This window comes from Salmo salar, chromosome 20 (assembly GCF_965601325.2).
Source record: "Salmo salar chromosome 20, fSalSal1, whole genome shotgun sequence".
Classification (NCBI taxonomy): Eukaryota; Metazoa; Chordata; class Actinopteri; order Salmoniformes; family Salmonidae; genus Salmo; species Salmo salar.
This window is the reverse complement of record NC_138310.1, coordinates 73,379,229-73,391,527: the sequence shown is the minus strand read 5'-3', so window position 1 is coordinate 73,391,527 and position 12,299 is coordinate 73,379,229. Positions and strand designations below refer to the sequence as shown.

Sequence of the window (12,299 nt, the reverse complement as noted above, 5' to 3'; positions counted from 1 at the left end):
CCCTGGGCAGAGAGGGGGTTGACCCTGATAACCCTAATCATGACCTTTTTCCAACTGCAAAGGAAGTTTCTGTTTCAACAGGAACACAGATATGGCAAGTCGGCTGATGTAAAAAGGGCTCTATAAATACATTTGATTGATTGAAGTCCTTATGCATTGTTCACATACAGATGGCCTTAGAGTATACACCTGGGCCCAGAGAGGGGTGAAGAGAGGATTCTTTTTGTGTTCATTTACTCTGCAGACAATTAAACTCAAGAAAACAGTAGTGTCAAAAACAGTAGTGTCAAAATGACCGTATGCATTTTGTTACAGCAAATGCTCTACACTCTTAAAAAAAAGGTGCCATCTATAACCTTCAAGATTTATTTGGCTGTCCCCATAGGAGAATCCTTTGAAGAACCCTTTTGGGTTCCATGTAGAATAATTTCCAAAGAGGGTTCTACATGAAACCAATGACTGGAACCCAATATGGTTCTAAATGGAAGCAAAAAGGGTTCTCCTATGAGTCCATCTGAAAAAGCCTTTTGGAACCCTTTTTTCTAGTCTAGTAGTCTGTTGTATCTATCACTAGAGGGTGTCGTAGTCCAGACAGACGGGTTGCCTCCGACAATGTAACCAATGTTCCAGCGTGCTGTTGCCCTAGGTCTGGGATTTCCAAGACTAGGCGTCTGTGGGACAGTGAGTTACTGCTGTCTTCTGCCAAGGACTATTCTATGGCTTGTTGCATCCATGATAATTCAAACGTCAACAATTAACTGGCAGTTCTTAAGGGATAGTTGGGGATTTTGGCAATGAGGCCTTTTATCTACTTCCCCAGAGAGATGAACATGTGGATACCATTTTTAAAAATCCTAAAGTATCCCTTTAAGTATTGTCTACTGACATGCCCATCATCAATATATCTCATTTCGAAGTTTTAAGAGAAATAATCATTGCACATAAACATTGTAATGTTTTCTTTATTACTGAACTGTGTTAAACAGCACATACGTAACATTTATCTGTGCAAATACATTTTAGTACCTTAACAACAATGAACAAACTCAAAAACATCACCTTTTTATTCATCATTAATGAATACAATAGACAAAATACAGTATATATATATATATATATCTATATTATTACTTGTGTCAAATAAGAGGGTGAAAGTGCTTCTTCTAATGGTTATACTGACAGGGGAGCGACAGCGTAGTGACAGGTTGATTGAAGCAGGCATGGCCATCTTTAGAGGCCAGGTCCATAATCATATTTGATTGTGAGGCAATGTTAAAGTAAATGTTTTAGGGCAGTAAGTGCTTATATATAACTCTGTATATCCCAGCCTACTCAAATGTGCATATTTTTATGTGAATCCTAAAAGACGTTTCTGTAAGAAGAGGACCCAAGAGGCAGGAGACAACAGAGTCTGTTCCACACAGAGCACATACAGTATAAAGTAAATACAAAATGAAATAGCTTCAGGGCTGTATAAATCTAAGCCTTGTGGTTTTAAATAGTACTGTTGGGATTATTTATCCTTCTATGGTAGTTAAGTGATTGATTTATATCATTGATTGGACAGAGTCCACTCATCATGATGTGCTGGTCTGAATCAGTCAGTCCCTGGTTATAGCGGAACCAGTGCAGCACGGTAGACTTCCAAGGCCCTGATTTCAATACCCCTGGCTTACTGACTAATATTGACAAATCCAATCCATCTCATTTTAGTCTCTCAGTTCCATAGGCATTGCAAAAACTGTGCCATCCTCATGGCAACTCTCTCAATATGCCCCCTGATGATCACCGACCATACAGGCAACAGACTAGAGGAATCCGTTTGCTTTGGAAGCCTGTCAAGCACATGGCAATTAAAGATGCAGTCCAGAGCTTTTCTATATTTTCAGCCAGTAGTTTTTAAGGTGGTGCTCACTAGCCAAAATGGTTCCCCGTTTTTTGTGTAGCCTACTACATCATCCAACTGTGTACCACCTTATCCATTTTGTGTGATATGTTATGAATTTTGCAATTTGAATGATATCATACACATTTTGCAATTCATGTGATATGTTTCAAATCCAATTTGTGCAATATGTTACGAATTTCAACGCCTCATTAGAAAACTGAGGAAATGCCTCCTCCCTTCTTCAAGAAGCTCATCAATGATCTGAAGTGATTGATAACAAGACTGAAAGCAATATGGTGGGAAGGAACCTTTCACCTTCCCTGTCTGTCAAACCGGTGGTGATGATCAGTTGACAGGCAGATGATAATGATCCGATGACACAGGCAGCAGAAAGGCCAGAGAAATGTACACAAGTGTACAGTAGGCCTACAACCAGTGCACTTTTGAAATAGGAATTGAGCAGGTACCTGTTCTCTAGACCTACTCTTGGTAACCTAAACACCATGTCAATTTAAATACCAGTAATGACACCTCTCCCTATCTTCACATCACCGTCAAATCTCTGTATAGCAGATACTGTACTATTGACATATCTTACGTTAGTGACTTCTCAATTACATACACTATGTATACAAAAGTATGTGGACAAATTAGTGGATTCGGCTATTTCAACCACACCCGTTGCTGACAGGTGTATAAAATCAAGCACACAGCCATGCAATCTCCATAGACAAACATTGGCAGCAGAATGGCCTTACTGAAGAGCTCAGTGACTTTTAACGTGGCACCGTCATAGGATGCCACCCTTCCAACAAGTCAGTTAGTCAAATTTCTACCCTGCTAGAGCTGCCCCGGTCAACTGTAAGTGCTGTTATTGTGACGTAGAAACATCTAGAAACAACAACAGCTCATCCGTGAAGTGGTAGGACACACAAGCTCACAGAATGGGACCGGAGAGTGCTGAAGCGCCTAGCATGTAAAAATCGTCTGTCCTTGGTTGCAACACTCACAACCGAGTTCCAAACTGCCTCTGGAAGCAAAGTCAGCACAATAACTGTTCGTCGGGAGCTTCATGAAATGGGTTTCCATGGCCGAGCAGCCGCACACAAGCCTAAGATCACCATGAGCAATGCCAAGCGTTGGCTGGAGTGGTGTAAAACCTGCCACCATTGAACTCTGGAGCAGTGGAAACACGTTCCCTGGAGTGATGAATCACGCTTCAAAATCTGGCAATCTGACAGACGAATCTGGGTTTGGCGGATGCCAGGAGAATGCTACCTGCCCCAATGCATAGTGCCAACTGTAAAGTTTGGTGGAGGAGGAATAATGGTTTGGGCTAGGCCCCTTAGTTCCAGTGAAGGGAAATCTTAACGCTACAGCATACAATGACATTCTTCACGATTCTGTGTTTCCAATGTTGTGGCAACAGTTTGTGGAAGGCCAGTTTCAGCATGACAATGCCCCTGTGCACAAAGTGAGGTCCATAGAGAAATGGTTTGTTGAGATTGGTGTGGAAAAACTTGACTGGCCTGCACAGAGCCCCGACCTCAACCCCATCGAACACCTTTGGGATGAATTGGAACGCCGACTGAGAGCTAGGCCTAATCGCCCAACATCAGTTCCAACCTCAGTAATGCTCTTGTGGCTGAATGGAAGCAAGTCCCTGCAGCAATGATCCAACATCTAGTGGAAAGCCTTCCCAGAAGAATGGCGGCTGTTAAAGCAGTAAAGGGGGGACCAACTCCATATTAATGCCCATGATTTTGGAATGAGATGTTCGACGGGCAGGTGTCAATTTTTTTGGATCATGTAGTGTATATTAGTGACTTCTCAAATAACAGTGGCCCTGTTATAGCCGTGATACAAAATCTCAAATCTATGAATGTGGAAGTGTATAGCCCACCATACAATAACATAGAGAGGTGCATCTTTGAGATGCAAGGGAGGGAGGACAGGTTTTGATACAGTGAGAGGCATAGTGGGTAGTGTATACTTTTCAGGAAACTGGTATCAAACCCTGGTCCTCAACTCTGTGCATTCAACCAGTCTAGTCTGGGAACAACAGGCAGTTAATCTAGGTCTCAGGCAAGGTTACCCATCATCATATGAGCCTACCATAGGTAGGCATACAAGTGCATGTATGAATTTATCAAATGGTAGGCTACTGTAGGCTTACTGCTCAATGAGCAGGTGAAGGCCTTTATATGGTGTTTGCTATATCCTACTGTTAAAAGGCCATTCTGGACAATGTATATTTCTAAAAAAGTAAAGGAAGGGAGGGACATTATGCTAGTATACAGCAGAATATACATAAATCACACACATCACATTATCATCATGATCATCTTCATCATCAGGCGTTCCGCCTATTCGTTCCAGATGAGCGGCCTGTTTCGTGATCGGGTCTATATTTTAACCAGCAGATCAGCCACGTGACGACCACCGAGAACATGGCTAGGATGCTGGCCACCGACAGGCAGATGGGTCCCGCGGGCGAGGGCGGGCTGCTGTGACTGTGCACGAAGATCAGGCCCATGAAGAGCAGAACCAGCATGGACAGAAAGGAGAAGATCACGCACACACAGCCCGTTGTCAGGGCAACCCGCTTGCAGCTCTGACAGCTTCCATAGCGCACCGAGTCCTGGGAGAGGGTAGTGGCCGTGGACAAGGTAGTGGAGGGGGTAGCTTGGCTCGTGGACGCCCCCGATGCCTCCTCGCGCCTGAGGGCGACGAGTGCGGGGTGCAACCGGGGAGGGTAGAGGGGCAAAGCATCCTGAGGCAGAGGGTCAGAGTCAATGTACAAGGGGAAATCCTCCGTTACCTTGGTATTATTGGGTAGGTTTTGTATCCGATAGTCCGGTACGGGTGTCCTGTGGCGACATATAGGGCAGCTGATGCGCCATGGACGCTCCTCGCGGAGATGGAGAGTGTTCAGGCACTCCTCGCAAAATGTGTGCAAGCATTCTAAAATCTTGGGCGCGCGACGGTCAAGGTCGAAATAATTGTAACATATTTTGCATTCATACTCCTCGTACGGGAATGCTGTGTCCAGCCCGCTCGGGTGTTCTGCTCCACTGGATGCTGAATCTACCTCTGCCATGTCATCTTTCGCCGATCACATTCTCTACGAACACAAAGGAGCCTACAGGCAGAGATGCTGATGACGGTGTTCGTCTATCCCCCGTTCATAAAAACGCCATCATCTCTCTGATGAATTGTATAGTCGACGTTTAAATTGTTGATATATTTGTATAATCCCCACGACGTCAGAACATGAAAATCCAGTTGTATCCCCTCATCATCAAGTGTTCAGAGAGTCTCATTTTACGCTTCGGGTGTGGAATCGGTGATGTAATGCTCGTGACGACTTTTCGATGCGAGGGTTGGTTAATCCGCCGGAGTGATCTGTGCTCAGCCCGCATTGAGAGGAGACAGTGAGGTGGCTATTGACACACAGTTCACGGTTATCTTTCCTATCGGTTGGTGGAAACCGCCTGGGTTGAAAGGAGAGGCCAATAGTCACCGTTTTCAGTCCTCTCTGGGAGTCATACTTAGAGGAGATGTAGAGATAACAAGGTCCGTTGCCATCATGCCAGACAGAAATGTGCCATAATTAAATCAAAACATCTAATGAGATTACACGATAGACTCTGTCAAAAAGTCAACGTTTCATATTGGTCCCCCTGTAACATGAACTGTGTTCATACTGTTTTGTTTTATATCCTCCTGAGACCCAGCAATTAATTGTTGTCTTCTCTAGTGTACATCAGTTCTTGGTCCGTATCTCTAAGGCCATACAAGACACTGTATTCAATTCTGCTTTTCAGTGATATCAGGTGTGGGTGTGTGACCGTGACAACTTTATCTTCCTGGTTCTAAACAAAAATGTCTTTCATCAAAGTTAGCACATTTTATGGACATTTGAAAATAAGTGTGTAGCCTAATTATTAATGCTAATTTTTATGAGTTTTATATTCAAACTGTTTCTAGTAGGCCTAAGTAAATATCTCAGGAATAGTTAAGTGTGTTGTCAGGACTGTGTAAAACATTTTCACATTAAATATGAGCTTATCAAGAAATATCCTCTGTAGTGGACACCCGGATGCCGCAACTACGTTTCTCACCTACTGTAGGCTACCCATTGACTGTAATCAAAGGCAGTACAGTGTGAAGATAAGCTGATCACACTTATAGGCAATGTCGTGACAACGTTGGCTAGCAAAGCTCTTGCGTAGAAACAATTCGAATGCATTCCAAACCATCTCCCCTCAGCCCTCAAATTAAGTGGACACTTCTGATGACGTGTCATGACGTCTGTTTACACCTGCAGGACAAGGGTCGAGGGAGGAAGTAATTCATTTTAAATGGACCGTCCTTGCCCGGAAAATTATCACTCGTTCGTCCCGCGACAATTGTGTTTCCATCCACCGGCATACACCGGTAGCTTGTGGGTGCTTTATATGCACCACCGTCAATTATGATTGCATGTCTACTTACTTAACAATATAATTATTAATATACGCTTACTGTATGATAGCTAGCAAATTAATTACCTAACTAACGCTAGCCTGCCTAGCTACTTCTGAAGGAAAATTCTTTATTTCTACAATTTCCAAAAGCTAACCAAACAAAAACATCATTACTTTTACGAGAAATGTTTGTGCATTAGTAGCACAATTTCTCATTTATTTAGATTCGTTTTTATTTACACTTGTATGTTGACTCAATATTGACGTTGAAGTTTTGGCGGACTTTTCTTAGCAGATGTACAATCATCGCCAATTGAATCACGGGGCCCTGAAGTGAACATAATTGTACACTTGCAAACTCCATTAAAAACGAGGGCTGAGGGGCTTACGTTGCAAACTGCCATTGCTTGGCTAATCATTTGGACCAAAAACAAATATTGCCGCGGAGATTCCCCCAAGGGCATAAAGCGAGGGTAAGTGGACAAAGGTCTTTCATGAGTTTGAAAGGCAGCCATCATCAGTTCGGTCGTCTCGCGCCAACTGCGCATGTTCAAGCCGTCAAATCAAAGGTTGAAAATGAAAACGTGTCAGTTTGTCACTTTAACGACGTTGAAGTTAAACTACTTAAAACATTGGCTCGAATCTAGGTTGTGCCATTAAAGTTTGAGAAAATGAACAACTAAGGAAGAATTGTTTGCTTCTCTCATTGATTCTCAAACCCTGGCCAAGTGTGTTTGGTCGGTTTCACAAGCGTTCCCTGAAGTCTCGCGATGTTGCGACTCTGGGTTATAGAAACTGATTTTCTTCATATTTATGTCCTAATGAACACTAAAGAGGACAATTTTGCACTTAAAATAAAATAGAAAAAACAATATGTATTTTTGTTTCTTGGTAACATGTTTTTTCTTCTCACCCCAAACACTTATGTTATGTAAAAATAACTAATCCAATACTTTTTTTTCGGGTCTCAAAAGGATATTATAATATTCAGTTGGCCTATAACCTAAATGGACATAGGCAATTTGCACCTTGCAGCATATCCAGTTTTGGGAATATTGCAGACTAAGCCAATTTGTCTTATTATTCTGTACATCTAAAGTCGATACAGTTGAAGTCGGAAGTTTACATACACCAGCCAAATACATTTAAACTCAGTTTTTCACAATTCCTGACATTTAATCCTAGTAAAATTCCCTGTTTTAGGTCAGTTAGGATCACCACTTTATTTTAAGAATGTGAAATGTCAGAATAATAGTAGAGAGAATGATTTATTTCAGCTTTTATTTATTTAATCACATTCCCAGTGGGTCAGAAGTTTACATACACTCAATTAGTATTTGGTAGCATTGCTTTTAAATTGTTTAACTTGGGTCAAACGTTTCAGGTAGCCTTCCACAAGCGTCCCACAATAAGCTGGGTGAATTGTGGCCCATTTCTCCTGACAGAGCTGGTGTAACTGAGTCAGGTTTGTAGGCCTACTTGCTCACACACGCTTTTTCAGTTCTGCCCACAAATGTTCTATAGGATTGAGGTCAGGGCTTTGTGATTGCCACTCCAATACCTTGACTTTGTTGTCCTTAAGCCATTTTGCCACAACTTTGGAAGCATGCTTGGGGTCATTGTCTGTTTGGAAGACCTATTTGCGACCAAGCTTTTACTTCCTGACTGATGTCTTGAGTTGTTTCTTCAATATATCCACATAATTTTCCTCCTCATGATGCCATCTATTTTGATAAGTGCCCCAGTCCCTCCTGCAGCAAAGCACCCACACAACATGATGCTGCCACCCCTGTGCTTCACGGTTGGGATAGTGTTCTTCGGGTTGTAAGCCTCCCCCTTTTTCCTCCAAACATAACGATGGTCATTATGGCCAAACAGTTATATTTTTGTTTCATCAGACCAGACGACATTTCTCCAAAAAGTACGATCTTTGTCCCCATGTGCAGTTGCAAACTGTAGTCTGGCTTTTTTACGGTGGTTTTGGAGCAGTGGCTTCTTCCTTGCTGAGCGGCCTTTCAGGTTATGTTGATATAGGACTCGTTTTACTGTGGATATAGATATTTTTGTGCCTGTTTCCTCCAGCATCTTCACAAGGTCCTTTGCTGTTGTTCTGGGATTGATTTGCACTTCTCGCACCAAAGTACGTTCATCTTTAGGAGACCGAACACGTCTCCTTCCTGAGCGGTATGACAGCTACGTGGTCCCATTGTAAGACGTGTATATGGGAGGCGAAGTCAAGTGCAGGAGAGCGGAGTATAATAAACAGGCACACTTTAATACCGGTTAACATATGACAGCAACTAACACATACTAGTGCCAAAATCACGGTCTAAAACAAAAGTGCAGCGCCTGACAAATATCCACGTAACAATAAACAATCACTCACAAATACAACATGGGGAACAGAGATAATAATAAACAAGTAATTGGTTGAGTGAAGCCAGGTGTGATAAGACAAAGACAGAACAAATGGAAAATGAAAAGTGGATCGGCGGTGGCTAGAAAGCCGGTGACGTTGACCGCCGAACGCCACCCGAACAAGGAGAGGAACCGACTTCGGCGGAAGTTGTGACACCCAGGGGGTTTATATTTACGTACTATTATTTGTACAGATGAACGTGGTACCTTCAGGCATTTGGTAATTGCTTCCATGGATAAACCAGACTTGTGGAGGTCTACAATTCTTTTTCTGAGGTCTTGGCTGATTTCTTTGGATTTTCCCATGATGTCAAGCAAAGAGGCACTGAGTTTGACAGTAGGCCATGAAATACATCCACAGGTACACCTCCAACTGACTCAAATGATGTCAATTAGCCTATCAGAAGCTTCTAAAGCCATGACATCATTTTCTGGAATTTTCCAAGCTGTTTAAAGGCACAGTCAACTTAGTGTATGTAAACTTCTGACCCACTGGAATTGTGATACAGTGAATTATAAGTGAAATAATTTGTCTGTAAACAATTGTTGTAAAAATTGCTTGTGTCATGCACAAAGTAGATGTCCTAACCGACCTACCAAAACTATAGTTTGTTAACAAGAAATTTGGGGAGTGGTTGAAAAATGAGTTTTAATGACTCCAACCTAAGTGTATGTAAACTTCCGACTTCAACTGTACATATTTTATTAGACCCATTAAGTCTTCATGTTTAATATCAGTTATTGAATAAAGGCATGTAGCATAGCCTTAAATCCATTTGGCCTCATTAGGCTATATGTTAAAAAAAATAATTAAAAACTAAAACAAATTAAGATGCATATACTCCGCTGCATATAAACATACACTACATTGTCATCTCAAAGTTATAGGCCGATTAGCATAAACTATTAGAATACATTACCAATCTTTTAAAAAGTAAATATAAGGGTGTGATGGCCCCTCCCTACTCTGTCTACTGGGTTTTGCTGTGCTTACTTCCTGCAGGAGATTGGTGGGCGGAGTAGGAGAGGTGGGCACAGCTGGGAGGGTCGTCAGTGCTGATTGGGCACACCTGTGAAAGCTCTGCTGTTGCATAAAGCACTGTTTCCCCGTTCAGCAAGAGATTCCTCTCTCCATGCATACCTTTAGTTGTTTTGTTGTGTCTTTGGCAGTTGAGACCTAATTTACTGACCTTCATGCCTCATCTGATTATTGTTGAGTGTTTACTTTATTTATGGAATTAATTCATGTTGTTATTCCTTTACTCAGTGTGTGGTTTCCCATTGTTTGTTACAATCTTGAGCCAGGTTGTAACAAGGGTTTTAAAAAGAGTGGCTGATCGTATCACCTAGTCTAAAGGTCGGTGAATACGTCTGGGTGAGTGGCGCAGTGGTCTAAGGCATTGCGTCGCACTGCTAGTTGTGCCACTAGAGATTCTGGGTTCAAGTCCGCAGCCGGCCGCGACCAGGAGACCCATGGGGCGGCGCACCACTGGCCCAGCGTCGTCCGGGTTAAGGGAGGGTTTGGCCAGCATGGATGTCCTCGTCCCATCGAGCACTAGCGACTCGTGTGGCGGGCCGGGTGTAGTGCATGCTGACACAGTTGCCAGGTGTACGGTGTTTCCTCTGACACATTGGTGCGGCTGGCTTCCGGGTTAAGTGGGCATTGTGTCAAGAAGCAGTACGTCTTGGTTAGGTTGTGTTTCGGAGGACGCACGGCTCTTGACCTTCGCCTTTTCCGAGTCTGTACGGGAGTTGCGGCAATGAGACAAGACTAACTCCCAATTGGATACCACGAAATTGGGGAGAAAAGGGGTAAATAAATACATGAATACATCTGGCTTTGACAGCTCCGTGCTCCTGACTTATCCCACACACACCTGTCAAACCGCACCTGCATGCCCAGAGAGCACACCTCTGTAGGATGCTCAGGGCTGGTAACATACTCTGTCAGAGTCTGTACCTGCCAGTCTATTCTCATACACCTCATAGGCTACTGTATGAGAATAGACTGGCAGGTACAAACAAACTGCTTAAATATCTGGTCCGGAGCTTGTGGCCAAGTTCCAGAGGGCATGGGGTCTGTTCCCCATCGACGCCGCCAATCAGAACGGAAACTGGGCGCACCCTCTGCGGGAGACCCTGCTCTGGGACGCGGACACACTTGACACTTGCTCAACTGCGTTGCAGTAATGGACACGCTATTATCAATGAACAGGACGGCAACTCAAATTACAAACACAAGGAAACTCAATACAATGTTGTTGTAAGTGTAAACTTTTCTATGAGATTTGAATGAGTTATTGAGTTGGAGAAACAGAAGAAAGTAAGCTCCCACTGGGTTAAAACTGGTTGAATCAACGTTGTTTCCAAGTAATTTCAACCAAAACAGTCAATGTGATGACGTTGAATCAACTGGGAAAAAAGTGGATTGGCATAAAGTCATCAATGTACGGCAAATTATGTATTCAAATGGGACATTACATACAGTGAGGGAAAAAAGTATTTGATCCCCAGCTGATTTTGTACATTTGCCCACTGACAAAGAAATGATCAGTCTATAGTTTTAATGGTAGGTTTATTTAAACAGTGAGAGACAGAATAACAACAAAAAAATCCAGAAAAACGCATGTCAAAAATGTTATAAAACGACTTGCATTTTAATAGGCTACCTTCCCAGGCATTAGGGTGCCTGGGCAGCCCTCCTTTCCCAAACCAAATCAAATATTTAAATATTGATCATTTATTTGGCTGAGATGTTCACCGACAGAAAGACGCATCAATCTCAGATAAAGCATCCGAGCGAGTGAAACATCGCCCTTCTGTCTCAGTATGTGTAGCCCATGTATCTGATGCTGTCTGATCAAAAACAGTATGGCATGTCATACTCTTTTCGGCCAAACCACATCAGATACATGGACTACGACAGAATTAGACGTGTTTCTCAAATTTCGAACTTGTTCCAAAGTGTTTAAGGGTAAGTTAAGGCATTATCTCCGAAATCTTAAGGTTAAGCATTAACTCCGAAGGGTTAAGGTTTGGGATAGGCTTTACACCAAAATTTCAAAAACATTGGACATGCAACCTTTGGCAGATGCTTACGCCCATCTGCCTGAAACCTACTTGAAGGTAACATGGCTCACTGTTGCCCCTAGTGGCCGGTTTCCACATCATCTCCTGACCTCCTCAGACATGGATGGATGTCAAATACTGACTTGTATCACGGGTGACCTGGCTGGGGCTACATCATGTAAGACAGAGGGGTGCTGTTACACTCTCTTGGATGCTTTCTCCGTGAGATAATTTCAGCCATGGGAATTGAAGGAAAGTTGGCAGGTGCACAGTGTACTGTTCAGATGCTGGAAATATTTTGGCCGAACGTGCAAAGGTAGCCTACTTTTTTAATAAGCGTGTCCAATAGGTTTAAAGTAAATTGAAATACAACATTATATATTTACACCTGTCTATAGAGAAATACATTAAATCATTCCAAATACTTCACCAGAGAGCATGACTTAGCTACAGAG

The 12,299-nt window shown here is 42.8% G+C and overlaps 1 protein-coding gene across 1 annotated transcript; it reads right to left on the bottom strand.

Annotated features, from left to right (window-relative positions):
• Positions 1-975: 975 nt before the first annotated feature.
• On the bottom strand, positions 976-5,003 carry LOC123729333 (RING finger protein 228-like; the record flags this gene model as incomplete). Its single annotated transcript, XM_082966113.1, has 1 exon — positions 976-5,003. A coding segment is annotated over one exon (762 nt), but the record flags the coding sequence as incomplete, so codon positions are not given.
• Between the last annotated feature and the right edge of the window lie 7,296 nt (positions 5,004-12,299).